Source organism: Pteropus medius, unplaced genomic scaffold, assembly GCF_902729225.1.
Source record: "Pteropus medius unplaced genomic scaffold, Ma_sr-lr_union100, whole genome shotgun sequence".
Classification (NCBI taxonomy): Eukaryota; Metazoa; Chordata; class Mammalia; order Chiroptera; family Pteropodidae; genus Pteropus; species Pteropus medius.
In genome coordinates, this window is record NW_024346771.1 from 6,644,911 (window position 1) to 6,669,358 (window position 24,448).

A 24,448-nucleotide genomic window follows, 5' to 3' on the forward strand; every position below is an offset into this window, starting at 1 on the left:
TCTTCTTCTCATCCTCATCACATAATATTTCTTCTTCTTCTTCTATTAGCTATTTCTTCTTATATCTCTCTCTTTCTTCTTCTTTAATTATTTCTTCTTCTTCTTCTTCTTCTTCTTCTATTTCTTCTTCTATTTATTTATTATTCTTCTTCTATTTCTTCTTCTTCTATTTTATTTCTTCTTTTCTGTTATTTATTTCTTCTTTTCTTTATTTTATTTTCAACTGTATATTTCTTCTTCTATTTATTCTTCCTTTTATATATTTCTTCTATTATTTCTTCTTCTTCTTCTTCTTCTTTATTTTATTCTTCTTCTTCTATTTTACAATGCCTATTAACTATTTTCTTCAACTATTTCTTCTATTTTCTTCTTCTGGCTTCTTCTTCTTCTTTGGCTTCTTCTTCAGCACAATGTTCTTCTTCTTCTTCTTCTTCTTCTTCTTCTTCTTCATATGTACTTATTCTGTGGCTAATCTCACTCACTCAAATTTCACATCTTTAAACGTCATGTATATGCTAATTAATTAATCGCAAATATATCTCTAAGACAAGTCCTTTTCCTTAACTCCAGACCAATATATCCAGCTGCCTACTTGACATATTCTTGTGGAGAGCTATTAGATATCTTGAATGCAACATATTTAAAACTGAGTTGCTGAGAATTGTCCCCAAATTACCCCCCATGCTCCATGACCTCCCATACCTCAGTAAATGGCAACTTCATTCTTACAGTTGCTCAGTGTTGAAAATGTGGTTTCATCTTTGATACCTCTCTTTTTCTCACATGAAACATGCTGTTGATCAAGATCTATCCTGCCCCAAGCTGCCCTCATTCTTTCCTTGCTTATTACAGGTTATAGTCTTCTCTTAATTGAAGGATACCTGCTTCTCTTCTTGTTGCACGAAAGCTTATTCTCAAGAGAGCAGCCAGAGTGATTCTAAAAGATTAGTCAGGATATGGTACTCTTCTTTCCAAAGCCAAAGATCTTGCAGCAGTTTAAGAGGATGTCCATGATCCAGCACTCCTGCTTCCTTCCCACTCTTATTTCTCTGATCTCATCTATCACTGTTCTCTCTGTTACTACTCTACACTACTCCATTTATTTTCAGAGTCTTTGAAGGGTAAGTAAGTGACTTTTGGTTATGGGTTATGGGAGAAGTCTAGAATGACTGTTATCTATTTGTTTTTTGTTTTTGTTTTTTTGACCAGGTGGAAGTTCAAGAGTAATTGTTAAATATATAGTACAAAAACAGTCTCTGAGTGATTATAATTTAGTGTGCTTACCTCTAGCATTTATTACTGAAATAAGAGAGAAATGTCTTAGGAGAAAATTTGGATTGAGGACAGATTGGAGGAGGAAAGGAATGGGAATGATGAATTCTCATTTCAATAGGTTTTGACTAGGTCTTGATGGGGCAGCTGGGAGGCATTCTGATGGGCATTTGTATATATGACTCCTTTACCACAAATGAATAACAAACAGGGCAGTGAGAGAATGATACAATATATTTATTTTTTTCTCCTTCTAAAGGATTTGCATTAACCAATTAATAGGCAATGAAAAGCACACACTGGTTGAGGACATATTTCCAAGCACTGAAGGGAAAAGAAAAAACTGGAGGCCAATATATATATATAAAGTTTAAATCAGTTTATTGACCCAGTAACACAACACACTTGTCTCCCTGGCACTCCCAGCCCCCTCACCCTCACCCCATCTAGATCTCTTTCCTTCCTCCTCACTTAGAGCAAGCTGTTCAGTAAAAGCAGAAAAGGGCAGACTACTCTATTCCTATATGCCCAGTCCCACACCCAGGCCCTGTGGAGCAGAATTTCAGGCAATACTCAGAACCTGTTAGAGAGAGAGGGCAGGCAATCATCACTTTATTCAGCCAGCTAAAGGCATTCAGCACCTAATAACTGAATTAATTTCCCCAACTCCCAAGGCCTGGAGTTGCTATTACTCCTCCTCAATTTTCTCTCTGATGATAGGAAAGAGAACTTGGGAGCTGAGTCTGCAGTCAGGAGCAAGAACTCCTGGTGATGATTTGAGAATTTTAAAGGAGTTAATGTTTTTTAAGGCACAAGTGCCCACAAAAATGCTCTGATGGTGAAGATGAACTTTAACACCCTTATCTAAAATGCATTTATGACATTAAACAGATTAAGCCATTTTGCAAAACGCCAGCACAACAGCAAACTGTAAAGAAAAAAGAGCCAAGCATTTTAGAAAGCAAATATTAATTACCTCCTTTGAGAGATGAAGATCCAAAAGTCAAGAGAGGCTTCCCCAGAGTGAGGTAGACCTGGATATGAATCCCTGCTCCATCCTTTATGCTATATGATCTTGGACCAGTTATTCACCTTTCTCACCTTCAATATACTTATCTGTAAAACAAAAATAGAGGAGTACTGGATGAAAAGAGGAAAGTATTAAGAAGTACAAATTGGTAGTTACAAAATAGTCATAGGGGTGTAAAGTTAGCATAAGGAATGTAGTCAATAATATTGTAATAATGATGTATGATGCCAGGTGGGTACTACACTTATTGGGGAATCACTTTGTAAATTGTATAAGTGTCTAATAACTATGCTGTACACCTGAAACAAATATAAAATAATATTGAATGTCAACTGTAATTTAAAAATAAAAATAATTTTAAAACTTAAAAAAAAAAGTTAAAACATTAAAAAGTCATATGAAAGAATATAGCTAAGGAACCAAGCATGAAGCTTGGCATCTGGGGCTTACTCAAAAAAAGGATTCTTCCATATTCCTCCCTTTCTCATCTCATTTAATGACTTGATGAGACCACAGGGCATCTAAGAATCTGAGATCAACCAAGTTTTTAGGCCAGATTATGAACTTAGCCATCCAAAAGGCCTAAAGGACTATGGTAATTCACCCTTTTCAACCTCACTAATTATAATTAAAAATAAAAACAATACTAAACCAAAAAATAAACATAAGAAAAGCTGACAAAATAATGTATTTTCCATTGAATACTTCAATGCTGGCCTAGCCCAGATCATACATATGGAAGTTTAAAGAATAAATATTTGTGGTAGCACCCCCCTTAATTAACTAATTAATTAATTAATTTATTTATTTATTTTTGCTTTTGCCCTATGCATTTGCGAAGTTTTTCTAATTGGTAACTCATACCAAAACCAGTACTCCTTCCAAATATCCTTGATCCCTGTCACACGTGGAACATATCCCCCAGCTATCCATAGTCCACCAATAGCCTCAAGTCTCCTTCGAGTCATCCTATCTTCCTTTACAAACCTCTACAAATTCTCATTTTTCTAAAAATCCTAATAAGTGTCATTTACTTCCTTCTCTCCGTTAGTCATCTGGTTAAAGTGCTAAAGACTAGATAAGTTCCCACAAAGCAGAACAGTAGGACAGAAATGACTCGTACTTAAACAACTAGTTTTTTCATGTATAACATTTGAGCATGATCATGTCAAGTTCAGAGAATCATTTACACAGAAAAGTGACCCTATGGAGCCTGGGGAAGAAATGAGGACAGAAACCAGGGGAATCTCAGCTTAACTTGCAATTCTAAGAGTTCTTGTACTTCTCTCCACTGAGCAGAAATTTTCTGCTCACTTTAGCCTCTTCTCCAACCTGGATGACAAAGTATTGGAGAGAAGTCTCTTGCTGGAAGGTACATTTTCAGAGAATAGGAGAGTCAAGTGAGAGTCTGTCTCTTGCTGGAAGGTACATTTTCAGAGAATAGGAGAGTCAAGTGAGAGTTCTGAGATAGCATGGGAAGAAAACTCTTTCAGGACAATCTGTATCCATGTACATTACACAGACTGAGAATGAGGACCAAGAGGGGCAAAACTCTGTGTTGTATCTAAATGTGTGGGGCCTCCAGGGAACTCAGAGGCATCCTGTTGGTATGACAGATTCTTTCTTCATAGCTTGCAAAATAGAAAGGAAATCAATACAAGATATTTATTTAAGGACTCAGCAAACCTGTGTTAGGAGTTATTTTGGCAATTTCTATTGTGGGCACTACATAAAGCATATATTAATAATATGTCCATATTCTCAAGGAGCCAAAGAACCAATAGTATAGTGGGAGGAGAGAAAGAGAGAGAGAGAAGAGAACATCATTGTAACTAGCATCTTAAATGCAAGGTTATAGTAGAATAAAAGTAGAATAAAGGTGCCATGAGAGAAGAGGATCAATTAATCTAAGTAAGATATCAAAAAAAGCTTCCTGGAGGTGGTGGACTCTGGGAACACTTAGAAGAGTGGTGTCTGGCACACAGGAGATACTCAAACACTTGATAAATTAATTTTGTAGAAATTTAACATAAAAACACACAGTGATTATCTAAAAGTTGCTCAAATATCTAGAGAGGAATGGATGATAAAGCAACGACCATATTGAATGATGGGTAGACATCATGACAATGGGACACTGCTTTGTGACACTGTGTGTCCTTGATAAAGTTGTTGATCTCTGTATAATATCAGTTCTCCAGTCTGTAAGAATACATTTTGAAAGATGCTTTAGTATGGTGTCTCATATATCAAGCTTTCAATAAATAACAAATATTATTATAGTCTAATTTTATATGTGGAAAAGTAATTAAGCATATTATCACATACCGCAAGTCACAGCCAGTGACTTCTCTCACAGCTAGAATTCTTGCAAGACAAATGGGTGCAGAAGGAAAGTCATGGCAATTGGAGCTGGAAGAACTGGGTATTAATCCCTATCATTTGCTCCACAAGGGGAGCCTGGCCAGGCTAATTTCTAAAGGTGTCTTATTATCTTCTTAAAAGTTACTTTAAGATATGAGGATATTTTTCAGGAATAACACCATATGAATATTAGGAGTCTGGAAGAATCTGGTAGGATTGGACTAGACTGAAAAAAGTGGGATGGATGGGAAATACTACCTTGGAAAGAGGAGGAAGATAACAAAGAGATCAAACTGGAATTAGTAGTGGTGAGGCAAGGAGTGTTCCCTAAAAGATTCTAGTAACAAATTCTTGAAGAATCCCAGTGGTGGTTTTTGCTTACCCCTGTGAAATAGGGTTTATGTCGCTAGCAACCATTCACCTAGCCTTTCCTCTCCAGGGTCAAACTCTTGACAGACTGAAATATTTGCCAGGAAAATCCCCCAGTGTCCACGTCTGAATGACACAAGTTCAGAATTAATGGAGAGAAATGGACAGTGGTGGCTCTAAGGACAAAAGTGGAGAGGAGCGGGGAGAAATGGGAAAGAGTGTCTATTCTTCCTTTAAAGTTAATCCTACCCAGCAGGGCCCTAAGAATGCTTTATTTGTTTGTTTGTTTGCATCAAGGAATTTGGTGAGAAAATCTCAGTGGGGAGATTAATACCTGTCAAAAGCTGTACAGAATTTCCCAGGGAGAAACCAAGAGGAAAGAAAAGGATATTTTATCTTCATTGTGGAGAATTAGCATTTCTCATCTCTCCAAAGAGAATCTGCTCTATGTGCTTCCAAGTTATTTCCAGACCTGAATGTGTTATGCCCTTTACATACTGACTTCACTGATGTACCTTTATCTTCTTTTTTTTCTACAGATGGATCATCAACTTCGACTCAGTTATAACTTCTCCCCAGAAGTGGAGTTCAAGGCTATAAGGTCACTCACCTTGGGTAAAGTCACAGGTTTGTATTCTAGTCCTCACCTTTCCAATGGTCCTTGCTAAAATAAAAAAAATAAATAAATAAGCAACTTTCATCAGAATATTTAGTGTCTCAGAGCTGGAGCTTTCTACTCCCATAATATCCAAGATCTAAAACAAAGATTTCTGGTATAGAAGCTAAGATGTATGTTCGGTCGAGCTGGAAGCTGATATTTGTATCTATATTATGGAAGCTCAAATAAGAAAAATTAACAAAGAAAGTAAGTAATTTTTTTACTCAATTTCTAATCAAGCAATTTAAAAAGTTTAATTTTATTTTACTTAAATTTACTTAATTTTTACCTAAAGACATTAAAAATTTGAAAAACCCAATTATTAGATTGCTCAAATTCAAAATTTCTTTACTAATTCATCAATAATTAAAAGAGAATGGAAGTCTATTACTATAATAGTGGATTTTCTTTTTTTCTATGGGAAATTTAATAAATTTTCATTTTATATATGATGGATGTATTTAGTAGGTGCATGGAAGATTGAAACTTTCTCGATGAACATTTTTTTCATACTGAAGTGATTTTTTTTAAACTATCTTTGCGCTCAAATCTATTTTATATCTTATTAATATAGCAACTCAATTTTACTTTAGTTAGTATTTATTTGGTCTATCTTTTTTCTAAATATGTTAACAGTTATTTTCCTTTAAGTATCATGTATGATCTTATGAAAAGCATACAGCTGGATTTTATGATTTATCCAATCTTCTCTTCTCATTTTACAAATTGGCAAAGTATGTCCTTTTACATTTTTGTGTTACTTATAAGATAGAATTTACTTCTGCCTCCTTATCTGCTATGTAATTTTTCCTGTGGTTCTATCTTGTTCTTTTTACTCTCTCAATCATAGTATGGTGCAGGATACAATTACTGGAGGCATTTTCAAAAAGGATGGATTGAACACTGGAAATGAGTTGCTTGCAAAACTGTGGCAGCACTTATGGTGTAGATTCTTGTTAGTTTTTCAGAATGGCTATCCAAGCAATTTTGAGCTGATTAATGAAGAGCTGATGTCACTGGTGCTAGGCAGGATCCCATAGGCTGCTGTGACCCCAGTACTGCATGTCAATTCCCAAGAGGAGAAGAAGATCTCTAAAAAAATGGTAGCAGAGGACATTTCGTGTTACTGTAATTTTTCTGGCCTGGAGAGAGCTGAAAAAGCAGGACGATGACTCTGGCCTCACTATAGTCTCCCCAATTCATAAATTAGGTATTCTGATTTCCAGAACATAACGTGCATCCAGAGACCTAGCTGCAGTCAGATCTAAAATTATCCATTTCAGTTACCAAAATGGCAGTCGAATGAGCCAATCAGGTGACCAACTTCTAGACTGAATTTTATGTTTATTTCTTATTCCATTACCTCTTATTATTAACAAACATTTTATGCTGCCACTGCTATTTTTGATTTATCAATGCCATCACTAATTTACTTGTTCCTCATTCCTTCCTATATTTCAGAAATTTCTACTTACCAGGTTTAATTTCTTTGTTTCTGTAATAAATTATTTTGAATTTCTTTTTTGTCAGGCACCTTTTATCTAAAACAAAGTCTTTATTTCACCTTTGTTCTTAGAAGATAATATTATTAGATGTACAATTCAGTATTGAAGGATATTTTTTCCTCAGATCTTAAAAGAACTATTCAGGTATATGATGGAGTGAGCTCACACTGCCTCAAAAGTACCTATTATATACATCTCTGTCTAATTCTGCATTCAGTAACATCACAATGGTGGTTTGAAAGTTGCCATGCTAGGAATGTTTACGCCATGTTAGTCAGAAATGCTACAAGACAGGGTCCCTCTGATGCTGTAGAGCCAGTTTTGAACCCAACACCTGCATGTCACTGTTTTCTTCTATCCTTTCTTCCGCTGAGGATGTTGAAAAGCTGACTGTCAGTCTGTCTTGTCTTTGAAAATGCTCTTACCCACCTCACCCCTAACACTCACAAGCTACTTTTAAGGTCATTTCTTTTAATTTGATGTTTTATAGTTTTATGGCCATGTGTCTAATTGTAGATCTCTTTTTAAGTATCTAATTTGATACTTTTATGTTTCCTGTATTATTTATTAATTCCTTTGTCTACGTATCCAGTTCATATATATTTTTATATCTTTCTATTCATTCATTCTCACAGATCCTCGGTATATCAAACAATGATTCTTTCTTATTTTTTCTATTCAATTACTTTAGATCTATAATAGATAAATCTTAGACTTTCTAACTTTATACTTGAGTCCCTTAGTCTCTTACTATAGTTCTATAATGCTTTATTCTTTATGGGCAATTTTTTGGGTTTATCTTTAAATTTACAAATTTTCTCTTCATATATACTTAATATTTCGTTAAATCTATTCGATGAGTCATTTTTCATTGATTACATATTTTTTTTAATTTTTAAAGTATTTTGTTCTTTTTCAAGTATGCTTGTTAAAAAAGGCAGTCTATTGTTCCCATTCTTTGTTGTTGTTGTTGTTATTTCTATCTTTTTACATCTTTAAAGTATTCTATTAATAGTTATTGAGCATTTTGTCTCTGATTATCCCAATATCAGAAGTATGCAATATTCTAAATCTGTTTTTTTTTTTCTAACTCTTTATTATAGTGGTTTATTCTCTATGCTCTCTCTCTCTGTGTGTGTGTGTGTGTGTGTGTGTGTGTGTGTGTGTGTATTCATAATTTTTTGAAATTATTTTGAGAGAGCTTGATGACCAGCAATTGGGAAACTTTTTTCCAGACGAGATTTGTGCTTATTTCTGCCAGGTGCCAAGAGGTACTACCAATTGAGGATTATTTTGATTTCTCAGTTCGTATTTTTTCTAAACAGACATTAAGTATAAATTTGAGCCCTATATAAGAGCAAACCTCTGGCTGAAGTCTTAGTGGAATAGTCTTACTATTAATATCGTAACTATCATTTTATTATTATTTTTGTGCCTTTTTTCCAATTCAGAGTCACATCAGAAGTTAGCAGGTTTTATGCTTATTCCTTTGCTATTAGATGATGTTACATATACATACACACACGCACACACACATATATATGTATATATGTATATACGTCCATATATATACAGATATGTATATGTATGTGTGTGTGTATATATATGTGTGTGTGTGTATAAATTGAGGCTTATAAGTCAAACAAAGGAACTAACTTACTATCCACCAGTTTATACAGAACTCACAGTATCTATGACTTTTTTAAAACTAAGATCTGTTAAAAAGAAATCTGTTTCAACAGATGACCGTATATAATACCATGTGGTGAAAATGAATTCAGACTTATTAAATGATGAACTTGTAAAAAAAAATATATATATATATACATACACACACACACACACACACTCATAGTCTACTTTTCATGAAAGCTTAATGTAGGAGTCTCAGGTTCAACATCTTTACTTGGCAAGGGCTCAGTGCTTGGATTCCTATTCTTCTTCAAGATGGTTCAGATATTTTCCCTTGATAAATCTAACATTGGTGTATGGCTCACTGCCTTGGTTTTATCCTGTCTCTCCAAAAAATTCCCCCAAAACTTGGGATTCCTCTTTGTTTTCTAAAGCTTAGCAAGACATTAAAATATCTTTGTTGGTTTTAACAAGGCAGAATTACTTTTGGGGGTAGTTTATTTTATGTCCTCTACTACTTAAGTAGTATACCTTGAATCATTTAACCCTCATTTCAACCAAATCGAATTGTAAGAAGAGAGATAATTAGGTCTATATGACCCCAACATCCAGACTTTACTCATGGAATCTGCTTTGTGTAACAGCTCTAGAAACATCCTCTTGTTTAATTTTTTTTTCTCCTCCATGGATCTTGGCACTGTATGTGACACTCCTGTGGCCTTTCTGAGTTAAATGCATAATACATGAGACTGAAAGAACAAAACTTTAAAGCAAGGTACTAAATTTTTGAGAGGAACCTCGATATTCTGTTTTGGATTTTTTTGTGAGGAAAGCCAGGAAGAACTTGGTTAAAGTTGAAGGAGAGTACCCCCAAAAATGTCTTTATAGTGCTGAAGGGAGGAGACTCCTGTCTGCTGGACTTTCTTCCCATCCAAGCCGCTGTTATACTAACAAGAACATGTGGACCTGCAATCAACCTCGACCCTTCTGGTCTATGAAATGTCTGTAGCTGGAGGTGAGAGAAGATGATATGAGCACCAGGTTCATTTTTATGGAGGAATACTAACTCTGGGGACCCTTTCAAAGTAGCCTTATGCATCAAAAAGAATATGGATAAGGACAGAGGATACAGGAAGAACTGGCGCAGAAGTGGATAAGTAGTATTAATGACAAATGCAGTGTCACTCCACAAATTTAGAAAAAAGTCTACTACTACTCCATTGGACATTTTCACTTTAAAGCAAGGATATGCAGGCATTTTTCATAGTAGATACCAAGGGTGAACAAGTTTGATCAATCCATTGTCCCAGTTTTCTTCAGTACCACTAATAGAATTCTACTGTAAAGCGAGAACAAGTTATTCATTTTTTTTTCTGTGAAAAGAAAGGCAAATCTGCCATTTTAGAGGCTAGTGATTTAGAGTAATGTGGTATGTGCTACATACATACCATTGTGAATAAAAGTCTCTTTCCTGAGAATTCCTGTGCTTTAGAGATGGGTCTATGAAAATAGCAGACATCATCATTCACGTTAAAATTGCATTGTGGGCATTCACCTATTAGGTAAGTCCTGGAATGTTGTTAGGTTTATTCCTTTGTTTATTGACATTCCTCAACTTTTAAGAAAGATGTCTTGATCTAGTCTATTGCATCAATGTGCATAAGAGAAACTAACATTAAAAAGAAAAAAGAGAGAGAGTGCATATTTTAGACAGCATCACTCATTTTGGGAAAATTACTTAATTCTTTAGAAAACATAGAAGGGCTTATCTTACATTCAAACAGTATATCTTTACTGCGTGTTTTTTAGTCTCTGTCTAATTTGGCCCTGGTATAAGATCATAGACACTCAGATAGACTTAGAAATTTTAAAAAAAACTTAAAGCTTGAAACTTCTAAAAGAAACTATATCTTTTTTGGCTTTATTTTATTTTTTTCTGGTCCTAGTTTCCCCTATTTTACTATGCCGTTAAGTTTGAATTGAATAAGTTTGAAAGAATATATCGTTAAGTTTGATTGTAAAATAAAAATTTTTCATGCAACTAGGAATTAAGAATCTTCTTTTTATTATTTTCTTCCTGAGAGGATACTTCTTACTGTACTGCAGATTAATGAAGTAGTTACTTTTTAAAACATGGAAACATGTTAAGGGCTAGGTAGAAAGGAATGGTAGTACTGCTTTTAAACTTTAGCTATGAGATTCTGAATAGATATTGAAATGAAATTTGCACTCAGGACATGCTTGCAGAATTATTTCTTTATGCATCCAGCAACTTATTAACTTCCTGCAAACCTGCCAGTTTGATAGGTAAAAGCTCACATCTGGCAGAGACATTATTCTTCTGCTCTATTGCTCATGTAGCTTCAAAGATCACTTGGCCCTAAGAAGCTATATAGAAATTGGAAAATTTTTTTTAGCCTGCATTAAACTGAGCTAATCTGGAAATTGCAGGGCTAGCTGTGAGCACTTTTTTTTTTTGGCCTGTTAAAATGACGTGAGCTTTGACTGCCTCCATAAAACAGGGATCTTCACTTCTCCCAAATCCTTCAGTTTTGAACTGGAAGCCTACTGTGTCTTCTGCAATATCAGAGCATTGTTGGATGAATACCCTAAGTGTTTTCATGTTAAATCAATTCTCAAACATCTTGTAAAAAAATGAATTATGGCTGCCATTTTTAGAAAGCACAGCAGAATTTATGCATAAAAATGAAAGGTGGGAACTCCAAAACATTCATTTTGGAAGACTGTTACTCTAATTTATTTTTGTACATAGTTGGGTACTTCTTATGGTTCAAATCTGGTGCAGTTAATATTAAACTGGGAAGCAAAAGTATAGAGTAAAATATGTACAGCTTTTTAGGGACAAACTGACTCATGTTTGCTCTCTCTCCTGTAATTCCTGTTGTGTGACCATGGTGAAGTTTTCTAATCTGTCTGTAGTACCTTGTAGTAAAATGAGGAAGATAAAATTTAATTCAGTTAAATCACAGAGATATATACGTATTTCATGGGACACTATATGCAGAATATTTGGTACTTAGCACATACTTAATAAATTAAAGGCGTGGGAACATAAGCACGAACTATCTTTGTCATTGTAATTGTTTTAATGAAGTGACTTCAAGGTAGCTTCCAAAGAGGCACTCAGATGTACTCTAAATGGACAGTTCTGAACTTGGTGAGTCTTGAAGATTTGAGCATGAGTAATTGTCAAGTAAAGTTCTTTCCAAGGTGCGTCCAGCTCATATTAGCTTAAATGGCAACAACAATAGAGAATATAATTGTTTGTGAAAATGGAAGTTTCAAAGTGTACGGTTGCTTCAGGCACAACTAGGTTCAGAAGCTTAAATAATACTGTGATTCAGTCTTTGTAAATCTGTTTTTTTGTTCTACCTCTGATTCTTCTTACCTCTCTGAAGAAATTCATTCCCAAGCAGAATTTTAATGGTAGCAAGATAGAATCAGCAATTCAATGCTTAAATACTTCCATTTTAGCAGCCCTGTTGGAAAGAAAGCCCCTTGTTTCTAAAATTTCTAGAAAAAAGTACTGGATTGAATCTCGAAGGACAAGTTTGTGTCAAGTGATAATCTCAGATGATGACAATGTCCAAGAGATTGGAATACACTTAATGGCCATAACTGGATTATACACCCAGCTATGGCTCTGGAGGCTTGAAGGCTCTAACTCTATATTAACCACATGTGTTTTGAGAATAGAAAAATGTTATTTTCAAAAGAAAATTGAGGTGTTCTTACTAGAGAGTGAGATATACTGTGAGGAGAATCAACGATAATCCAATAATACCACTGCTTTTTTTTTTTTTTTTTTTTTTTTTTTTTTTTTTTTTTTTACTTGCAGTCCACTATCCTTTTAAGCAGGAGAGAAGAGGATGTAGTTACAGGGGGTAGGCTAGGAACTGTGTGTAATTTTGGGACTGTATCGTGCTTGTGTATGTCAATAGTCCAACTGTGTTGCAACTGAACAAATAATAGTTGAAAGATGCTCTTTTAAGAAATGCATGTTATCTTCTTGGAACAAGTTTATAGCTTCCCTTGAGACTCCTCCGAAGAATTATTTCATTTTGAATGCATAGGTTTCTTAATATTTTGTCTTGTTTATTATCATTTCTAGTTCCTTAGTAAATAAAAATATTTCCAAACCACAGCCCCTTTCTGACTCAAATTTTAATAATTTAATTTTCTCATATTATGTCCAGAATTTTCTAAATTAAACTATTTCTCTGAGTAATAAAATATTTTATTGTCATTAATCTAATCTGACCTACTCATGAAATGGATGATGTATTTAAAGCATCTTCAAAATGCTAGTTTCAGTAATCGTCCCAACTTTCTACATGCACACATCTTGTACTTTCTGCTTTGAAGATAAGCGACTTTGAATTGCAACTGGATTATATGGGATTTGTTACTGTTTCTTTTAAAAATAATGAACTGCATTTCTACCCATGGAGAAATTCAATAGATGGTTTAGTTTCATCTTATGTAACAGAACTGTGTGTTATCTTCTGATTTAAAATGTGATTTTATTTTATATTTTAAATGAATCACTTCATGATAGGAGCCCAGACCTACTCCATGCTCTGTGCTACTCTGTAAAAGTCAAGTCTGTTTTTGTAAACCAAAAGCACTTTTTAAGCAGCATGTCCTTGAGGTACTCATTCAATATAATCACTTGCCTGCTCTGCCAAGGATAGTGGATAATAAAGGAATGAAGCAAAGTTAGCTATGATGTGTTGTTTCCAAAAAGAATTGTCCTCAGCTATGAGGAGCTGTTACTAATCTATTTCAAAGAGAGGTGGCCTTCCAAGGAAATACCCGACTTTGCTTGCCTTTGCCTGGCTGTTAGCTAAGGATTATTTGTGTGTGTGTGTGTGTGTGTGTGTATGTGTGGTCTATCAAAAGCCACAACACTACTGTTATTGATAAAAAGTTCAAATTAGCTCTCATCATACAAAAATTAATGAACATTACTGTGAACCATTAAGGAGCATCATTGTGGACCATACACTGAGCTAGGCCATATATATACCAAAAACAAACAAATAAATGAACAAACTATCCCTGTTCTAAAGACTGGCTTAATTTAAAATTTACTTATTTCTACTGAAAATTATTAAGGTGAGGTCAAGAGTATTAAAGTTTTTTGTATTTTTGTTTTTTTTTTCAGGTTTTGGAGTGTCTCTTTTAGGTTATGTTAAATATTAGGTTTTACTAATTAATCAAATAATAATACTAGCATAGTATTTATAGCTTATTAATAGTATAATAAGCGCTGCTTATACATAGTATTATTATTTAATAATATACTGCTCTGTACTAATTCTAAGTTGTGTTAACTCATTTTCCTCACAACAGCCCAGAAAGGTTAATACATAAGGAAACTGAGTCATAGAAGTTTTATACATAAGGAAACTGAGTCATAGAAGTTAAGTAACTTGTCCAACATCAGAAAACTAGTAAGTGGTAGATTTGGTGTTTAGAGTTAACCATTGTGAGTCTGGATTTCACACTCCCAATAGTACTGCCATATTTTGTTTTTTAAGGAGTAACATGACATGTTCCAGATAATGTGCACTCTTTTCTTCTATTGAGGGCTCCTGAATTAAAACCTTGTGTTCTCAGCTGTGATGCACTTGAGTAGAGTGTAGGGCTAGGCTTTAATCATGGAGGGTTAATAGCATATTTATTATTATTTGAATTGGCCCTGGGTTCAAATAATAACTAATTGACCTGGACAAATTACTTAATTCACTGAGGTTCACTTTTCTCAATTGGAACGCAGGTATATATTATAATAATGCCTGCTATTATTTGAATTATTAGGAGATAGTAAAAATAAAGTGGCTGGCAAAAAGTTTGATATATAATAAAAGCCCAATAAATGTATGCAATAACAATGATGATCATAACAAAAGAAGCCACCCCATCTAAAGCAGCTTCTTTTTGTTTGAGAATGACATTTGACCTCTAACGGCTTTTCAGATGTGAGGGAGGGGTTTGCAAAGCAAAGAGAGATTAATTGCCCAATCCTTGCATTACAAAGCTTGCATTTCACTCTTCATTTCTGCTGGGTAGAGGGAGGGAGGATGAATGGATGAGGCATTATGTAGCCTTGACTCCAGTTGTTGCTTGGTAAATAGTGAAGGCATGAATGTGGTCAGTTCTTTGTTTCTGATGAAATCACCTTAAAAGAGGTAAATCTAGCTAAACCTACATGACATTATTTAAACGTATGTTCTTAGGAGTAAAGCTGCCTGTGATGGATTGTATCAATGTGATACTTGGTGGATCAACTAAGCTTAAAAGCAAGAGATATATTATAATTTTTAAAAATGTGGACCACCTCCTTTATCACTCTCTCATTCTCAGCATGAGGTATCCATGGTGTTCCAAAGACATGAGTCTTATTTATGAATTTATTTTCTTGCTGCCTACCATATTGGCAGGGACATATAGTGTTCTATAATATATTTTCTTAATGGACTTAATGCCATGCAATTAGATATGACTAGATCTTGGATGAGTGTCTCCAGGCTCCTATATATTGTGTTTCTTGTCTCACAGTAGTGCCTGGCAATAAAGTGAAAAATGAATGAGACTTTCAGAATCGGACTTTCAGAGCTCAGATCCTATAATAGTTACTTACTAGTTATGTCACTATCAACTTTATCTCTCTGAGCCCCAGTTTCTTTACCTGTAAAATAGGAGTAGTAATAATTGCTTTACTGTTTTATTATGAAGATAAAGATGTAAAGAGTGGTACATAGTGATATTTTAAAACAGCAGCTTATTGTTAATAGATCATACAGCCATCCTGCCTATGTTTTTTTGTTTGTTTGTTTGTTTGTTTTTGTCTGATATCCCTTTTCCTTGCTAATGGTACTGCTATTGATTCATTTACCCTTTGCTCATGGGATCTGGGACAGTGTTGTGAATGTCAGTGTTGGCAAGGTAATGAAGTGAAGAATGAACTCACTGCAGCAGACTTTTTGCTGTCTCCCTTAACCTTGATGGGGTGGAGAAACCTAATTGGTCAGAAGCTGAAAGAAATGAGTGTGACAAGCACAGACTGAAATTCTTGATGCTTTCTCATGGAGAAAGAGAGGAAATTAAGGCAGAGAGAGGGTCGTGTGGCTCTTGCTTACTCATTTGAATCCCTGGACTTTCCATTTCGCTGCCTCAGGATTACTGCCAGTGTTCAGTGTCAGGACTTGACACCTGTAGCTTATAGACTAATGTTCTCTACCTTTTGCGTGACAAAGATTCACATTGCCTGCTTTCCGGTGGGAAGGATAAAGAAATCATTCTACCTAGAACATTTCTCTTTTGAGTTCATCTCTTGAAATGAATTACTGCCTATTCTAATCTGCCCCAAAACTTGGATATATGTTTTACCTTTCCCATTTGTTTTCTTACATTTTATAAAATTCTTCTATAGAATATAAGTTTTTCATAGGCCATACTTCTCTTAAAATATTAATATTATAGAAATGTTTAGAATTAAGAATTTTCTTCCCTAACACTATTCATGGAGAATTTATTCAGTATATATTCTTTGAGTACCTATTATACACAAAGCGAGATATTAAGTGAAACTGAGAAAATTATTAAAAGTTATAGCCTAGGGATCCTTGTTCCCAAAGTGATATAATGCATATCCATGGAGATAAGACATTAAATAATTGCAATACAAATAATTTTGATAAGTGTTATGCAGACTTAGGGAGAGATCATTTTAGCGGAGATGATCCCGAGTAGTGTCATGGAGGAGATCCTTTTGACTTTAGTCTTGAACACAGGTTTGGTTTCAACAAATAGAGAACATTCTGGGAAGAAAGAATTGTGTGAACCAAATGCAACAGTATGAAGGCGAAGAGTGTGATAGGAACAGTAAATACTTCATCTTCAGAGGGTCTCATTCATGCAGGGGTATAGAGAGGAATAAGGAAAATTCAGTTGATAACATATTACGGAGGACCTCCAGTGCTCTACAAAGGAGTCCAGACTTTGTTATGAAGATGGGAGAAGCCATTGATGAGAACTCTCATAGTCAGAGCTACTGTTGTCTCTTTCGTGGGTAACAGGTAGAATGGAAAGAGGCTGGTGTGGAGGTTATGCTAATATCTCTCCTGCAGGCAGGAAAGGACATAAGTCTGGACCAGGAGCATAGCAATGGGACTGAGGAATTATTGCAGGTGAAGGTTATGCTGTAGGAATTGGAAGATTTCGGTAAATCACTGGGTAGATGGATAGGAATGTAAGGTAGACTGGAAAAGAGAGCACATGAGATTAGGAGAAAACTTGTACTTTTGTGCAGTGATTGCAAAGGGAAATCAAGCAATTCCAGTCGAGCCTGAATCCATGTTTACTAACTCGGAGCTCATATTACAGTGCATTATAAAGCTGATACTTTACACTCCTCCTTTCAGCCAGAGGTCCCCAAACCCCAGGCCAAGGACCTGTACAAATCTGTGCCCCCGTTGGGAACTGGGCCACACAGCAGGAGGCAAGCTACGGTAGAGCAAGTGAAGCTTCATCTGTATTTGCAGCCATTCCCCAGCACTAGGGTCATCACTTCAGCTCCACCTCAGATCATCAGGCATTAGATGTTCACAGGAGCACTGGTCCCTGGTGTCAAAAAGGTTGGGGACCACTGCTTTAAGCCACACTCGAGGCTTGTTCAACTGCTTCTGGAGTTGTGAAATCCCTATCATCAGGAAAGGTAGGAGAGCCACAGACCAAATCATGCTGCAGAGAGTCCAGTTCAGAACCTTTACAGGGGTGATTTCCACATTAGTCAGCTGTTACAAGGGGCTTACAATTCCTCCTCCACACTTAGAATTCCCTGACTTGTATTTCTCTCTGTGTATATAACTGTTTCCCTGGGAAAGACTGTGGTCTTTGAAGGCAGGGACTTTTTGTTATTCATGTTATCATCTCACCCAGAAGCACAAGTTTTTGTGCTCTGTCTGTTTTCCAAATATATTTACAATATGGTTCTTTGGATTAGTGTATTACAAATAGAATACCTATTTTCAATTCAGGAGGAAAATGCCTGTGTTCATATTCCTCATTTTATAATTCATACTGTGATGAACAACCATTCTGGTCTGCCAAAAAATGAGGGATTTCCAGGAATGTGAGGTTATCAGCATTGAAACTGAAACAATGCTCAGCAATATTGGGCAGTCAGTCACTCTAAACCATACTTAGTTTAGGGCTTTTGAATAGTTTAATGGAACTGAATCCAGGGGTTGAATGCCAAATGAACAATTGGATCTCACATTTTTCACAGTCATAGCTGAGCCCAGCTGCTGCCATTTCAGCAAATGTGCTGTAGATTTACCCAGGTGAGGCTGAGGAAACAGAGAATGGACCAATCAGCCTACCAAATAACACTTCCCGAACCCCTGCTGGGGTGCAGATTACAGCAACTAGATGTCCTGAGATGACTGGAGAAAAATGTGAGATTGTTTCTATCCTAAAAATCCAATGGGCTGGGTGGAGACATAAAATTGCACACAAGCAGTGATTACAGAGCAACTGATCTCTAACTCATGGAAATTGGATTATACGGGAATTAAGAGGCCAGAGACAGGAGAAATCAAAAGTAAAACCATCTATAACTAAGATACTGGTCCTGAGTTGTGGGCCCAGCCTTTTATTATGAACACATCATTACCAGCTATGCTGAGCAGTGGTTTCTCCATTCGAGAGGCACGATGCAAATACATGGGTGTCATATGCATATCACATCAGCTTCACTAGATCTCTAAACAGGAAATCTCATGTATATCTTTCATGCCAGCAATAGCTCACATTATCTTGAGACCTGTGGAGGCAGGAACTTGGCTACATGTATTGGTAGAGTGATTCTTCTGAGATATGAATGGGCATTTGTATACATAGGAACCAGCTTAGCTCTTTGAGATTAATTTGAGGTTTCAAGGTTAAATTATCTTTTCTTATTCTGAGTATATTAATGGTCTGTATGTGTGTTTTATCTCTTTCTGCACGGTTGTTTTCCCCAAGTTGCCTTTTCTCTGTTATATCTTTTGATATCTCTCATTCCTATTAGATGACTCCCTTAGACTTCTGAAGATCCTGGGCTATCTCCCATGTAAAATAATGATGACTAGGATGCATTGATAGGGAGCTACACTAAAGGATGGCTGGGCATTAATTAGAGAAACTCTCACTTTATCAAAGGGTTGTTCTTGGAATAGGCATATTTTCTAGGAACGTTCTTTCCAGTCTTTGAAGGGTAGGAGCTTCTGAAAGTCATGCTGGAAAAGAGAGCTGGTCAGTCTCATTACCTGCTGGGAAACATCCCTTTATTTCTTTTTTTTTTTTTTTTTTTTTGAGCATCCTTGGCTCACCTGTAGGCATTTCCCTCACCAAACTGCAATAATCCCATGGTATCATCATAATTATTTACCAATTTATTCAAAAGTTATGGGTAATTAAGTTCCGAAGTACAGGATTGAAATATTTTCTCTTTCTTTAAGATTTCTACATTTGTGAGGGGATTGGCACAGAATTGGCTGAGAAAGAACAAAACAGTTTTGTATGCCAAACCTTCCTAATGTAGAACTCATTTGCGTCAGTCATAGTCAACCAGTGAAGCCCAGTTAAGTCTGAAGAGCCAATTCTACACTTAAATCCTTACAGTTGATTGAATCAAAACCACACAGATTATCTGGGATAATCAGTCAACTGATTATGGATTTTGGTCTAGCTACAAAATACCTTCACAGCAATACCTGGATCATTATTTGATTGAATAGTGGGAGAATATAGCCTAGCCAAGTTGATGCAATAGTCCATCATACCATATCCTTTTGTTTTCATTTTTTTAAATTGAAATAATATTCATATAATATAAAATTAATCATTTTAATGTGGACAGTTTTATGATATTTAGTACAACCACAATGCAGTGCAACTATTACTTCTATCTAGTTTCAAATATTACCCACAAAGGGCACCCTGTACCCTATAAGCAGTCACTCCCTATACCCTCTCCCCTTGCTCTTGGCAACTATCAGTCTTTTTTGTTTGTTTGTTTTTATTGGTTTGTCTATTCATAATATTTTATATTAACGGAATACTGTGATTTGTGATCTTTTGTGTCTGGTGTTTTTCACTCAGCATAATTTTTGAGGCTTAGGAACATTGTAGCATAAATCAGCACTTCATTTCTTTTTATGATTGAGTACCATTCCATTATATGGATATACAACTTTTGTTTATCCATTCATCTGTTAATGTTATTGCTGTTTCCGCCTTTTACTATTGTGACTAGTGCTGCTATGAACATGCATGCACATGTATTCATTTGAATACTTCTTTTCAATTATCTTAAGTATATATCTACGAGGAAAACTGCTGCCTTTGGAAAGCCATCACAACCAAAGCTTAGCCCAGTGGGGCCATTCAGGAAATCCTGCACTGTAACCTGTGTCCTGCACATTGGTCACTCTCTGCCATACAAAGAGGTCTTTAGAGAGACCCTCTTGATGCATTTATTCTTTTGAAGACTGTCCCTGTGTGCATCTCTGAACATGCAAACATGCTGCCATTCTTTACCCTCCTAAGCCTCAAATATCAAAAACTTAGGATAAGAACAATCCCTGAGTACATTCCAAGGATCCCCTGTAATGTGTGGTTCAAGGAGATTTTGTAGAAACCGGACTTGGAACAAGTGGTAGGATTGGAGACAGGAAAGTATTTTTGCTTGTAGGAGCTATGCGACTGAGGAGCTGCTTAACATCTCTGGCTGCAAATTCATCCTCTTTGAAATGTCAGGGGCTGCCACATGACCTTTGAAGTTGGTCCTAATATTGAACATTAGTTAATTTTGTGATATATGAAAATTTTATTAACTTTGGCTTTGAAAATTCTAATTCCAAAGCAGATTCCAATGATATTTTTAATACTATTAACAAAACAAAACAAGAGAAACTGAAAGCCAGTTTTACTGACCCAAATTGATGAATTATTGGGCTGTAAAATCTTTGTCAATATCTGAAAAAAGAAACTGAGTTTCATGCTATTGTGAATTAAAATATTGATATGTGTTCAAAAATTACATTTAAGTCAATGTTTGAATATTTTTTAGTATTTTACATTTTTAGCCTATGGAGTTACAAGCTCTCCCTCCCTACACACTGGACAGCATGATTCTTACCTGTATACTTTACACCTGGTGTATCATGCCAGTGCTTCTTTCATTGACTCTGTTCCTTTTACATATGTGCCTGACAACTGTAAGTGACCTCTCGTTCTCATGTGAACTATATCATTACTTCTGCATGTGGCCATTCTGGCTACTCTTCACTTCTTTTCTTTTTACTATTTTCTTTTGACATAGTAGAAATAATATGGAATTTGAAGTCACAAGCCACTGACTTCACTATAGTCTGGATTCTGCTATGTAAGCACTTTGAGAATTCTTAAAACTCTTGGATAAATATCCTACTTCATGGTACTTTAGGTACAAATTACACAAATGTTTTAATTTTACTTTAGAAGAAGTAGATTAAAAAATTTTGGACTCAAGGTATTGGACATGCCACAGACTTTAAAAGGGGGAAGAAAAAAGATATCTAAAGATCTGAGATAATGAATAAGACTGAGACTCATCTGTTGCCCTGTGCTCTGTGATAAAGTCTGTGTCTGAAGCTTGCTCAGGACTCATCCCATCTGGTCCTATCAGAAGGTCATGATAGTATCTTTTCTATGACCAAAAAGCTTCCTTGTGTGCCACTTAAATCCATCCTGTACCCTTGTAATTGACTCATTATGAAGTTTTGATAAGCTTTAAAAAGACAATGATTTTCCTATGTGAAGTTGGGGAAAGAAAATTTCAGTCAAGCGGGGCTTGAAGATGTGTTGACCTACGTACAAAGTGAATGCAATGGTTAATTTTATGTGTCAGCTTGACTGGCTTGCAGAGTGCCCAGACATTTGGTCAAACATTGTTCTGGGTATGTCTGTGAGGTGTTTCTGGTTGAGACTAACATTTGATTCAGTGGACTGAGTCAAGCGAATCACAATCCCTAAGGTAGGTGGGCCTCAGTCAGTCAGTTGAAGGCCTGAACAGAACAAAAAGGCAGAGTAGTAGGGAACTTCTCTTGACTGACTGTGAGCTGGTACACAGATCTTTTCTGGTCTTCCACTGGGACTGAAACTTCAGCTCTTCTTGTGTCTGGAGCCTGCTAGCCTTGGGACTGTAACAATACCATTGGCTCTCTTGGGCTTTCTGCTTGCTGAATGCGGATCTTGAGACTTTTCAACTTCCATAATCACATGATCCAATTGCTTATAACAAATCTCTTTTGCTCTATCTATCATCTATTTATCTATCTATCCATCATCTCTCCTCTGGATTCTGCTTCTCTGGGGAGCCATGACTAGTAGAGTGGGGATTCCAGTTCCAAAACAGCTCTTAGTCAACTGGATGTCAATCAGAAACATTGTCTCTGATATATAAATGAGATATGGAATATATATTTTTCCTTAGGGTCTGCTCCTGGAAGTTCTAGAATTCTCCCAGCTACATCTAAGTTATCAGCAATTGCCATTTGCATTTTAATAACAGAAATGTTGAAAAGCACTGAATTCAGATTTTCAACTGTTGTTTTTCAGCTCATGGACAAATATCTTCACCATCCTCATCTGAGTAGCTGACTGCAGTGGAACTTGCTCAGGTTATAGAGGCAGGAGAGTACAATGTGACAGCATGAGTTCTGGCATCCAGTGGACGGAGTCTGATGTTTAGTTCAACAACCGTTTGGTAGAAACCCAAGTTCCTCATTTTTTGTGGACCTCAACTTTCTTATCTGTAAAACAGGAATAATCTTTACTATCCATCAGGATTGTTTTGATTACTAATTGTGTGTGTGTGTGTGTAAGAGTATGCATGTATTATATATTTGCACACACATTTCTTAGCACGGAATACTAACTAATATTTAGAAGCTATATGAAGGCGCTTTTACAAAAAATAAATCTGAAAGTGGAAAGAAAAGAAATAATTTCTTTGAGATTCAGGCCAAAAAGAAAACTTGACAGATGAGGACCTCTGTACCTCCCAGATCGCTGTTTTACGATATCTTTCTGTGTAGGGCATCCCTTTGCAAAGGCTTAATTCTTCAAAACCAGGAACTAAGGCAGTGGAAGTGGAATAGGAAAAACAGGCAAGTACATGTTCTAAAAAATCAGGATTGTTTGTTTCTTTGTTTTAATTTATCCGTAAAATGATGGGAAACCATGGGTGTTTTTAAATAGGAAGAAAAGAGATTCTTAAATATTCCTTTTTTAAGGTCTTTTTTATCTAGAGAGCAGTTTTCTCCAGTGCAATATTATAGTTTTTATTATAACGTGCAGTATTTTTCTAGACATATACTCAAGTGCTCCTGTATGATATATCTGGTGTTTATTGATTAAATTTAAATGCAAGTACTCTTCTTATCTGTCACCGATGATGCCGATAATTGCTGGGATACAAACGGCAGGGGGTGCTCTTCTATTATCATCATTTACATAAGGTTTTTCCTTTTCCTCAGTATGTTTTTTTTTTTGCATTTATTAAAGTATTTGAGTAATTTAAACTAAGATTGTATTAATCCCCACTGTTATCTCTGCCATGTCTAAGATGACAGGACGAAAGACTATCGTTGGTATTTTTAATAGAATAATTGAGTTTCAGTTAACTATCATCTATTAACTCCAGCTATTTCCTCAGATTTCTTTTCTGATATCTGTGATTCCACAAGAGGAGGACTCTGGGGTATTAGAAATGATAAACATAGTTTGGCATAGTCACTTATTAGAGGGTATATTTTTATCCTAATGTGTGAGATGGGAAAATTACATTTCAGTAACTTGCCTAAGGTTACTCTAACAGATGCTATTGGTACTCCGTCCCATTCGACAGAGTTTTAGATCTTAGGGGGACAAGAAATTAGTACATGAAGAATGAAGGAGTAATGAAATGGCTGAATCAAAGTAAAAGATTAGCTTAACGTCTAATTGGAAGACGTAGTCCTGGGGTGGTGAGTGTGCATTAGAGACCTGAATTGAATGAGGAGCCTCCTCCCACAGGCAGGCGTATGGGCTCTAAGAAGATGATATATAAGTTAAATATTGTAAAGTACTTACCATGTACCAGGCCATAAATTAAAACTTTTACCTTCATCATTACATTTAATCCTCACAACAAATATATGAGGCAGAATCTTAAGTATTGCTGTGTATCCAACTACCCCCATAATTTTGTAGTTTAACCCAATATCTATTTTAAAACATCTCACGATTTGTGGATGAGGAATTTGGGCAGAGTTTATCTAGCTGCTTTTTCAGCTACTTGTGAAGTTGACTAGAGTCTCTTGGCAATATATGGCTAGTAACTGGGCCAGTCTGGAAGATCTAAGACAAATTTACTAATGTGTGTGTTGCCTTGACAGGCACACCTGCAAGGCTGAGCTCAGCTTAGTCCTTCTCTTTTTCTGTTTAGTTTCAAAATCTCTATTAGGACATTAGTGCATCTTATATAATAGTCTGGGGCCCCAAACCCCCAAGGCAGAAGGAACC

General features: G+C 35.8%; 1 protein-coding gene across 2 annotated transcripts in view; it reads left to right on the top strand.

Annotated features, from left to right (window-relative positions):
• Positions 1-24,448, top strand: part of CNTNAP5 (contactin associated protein family member 5) — a 728,931-nt gene that overhangs the window by 688,983 nt on the left and 15,500 nt on the right. For both annotated transcript variants that reach the window (XM_039876503.1, XM_039876504.1), the window contains exon 21: positions 5,575-5,662. In XM_039876503.1, coding sequence (XP_039732437.1) covers positions 5,575-5,662 — 88 coding nt within the window. The remainder of the gene's footprint in view (positions 1-5,574; positions 5,663-24,448) is intronic.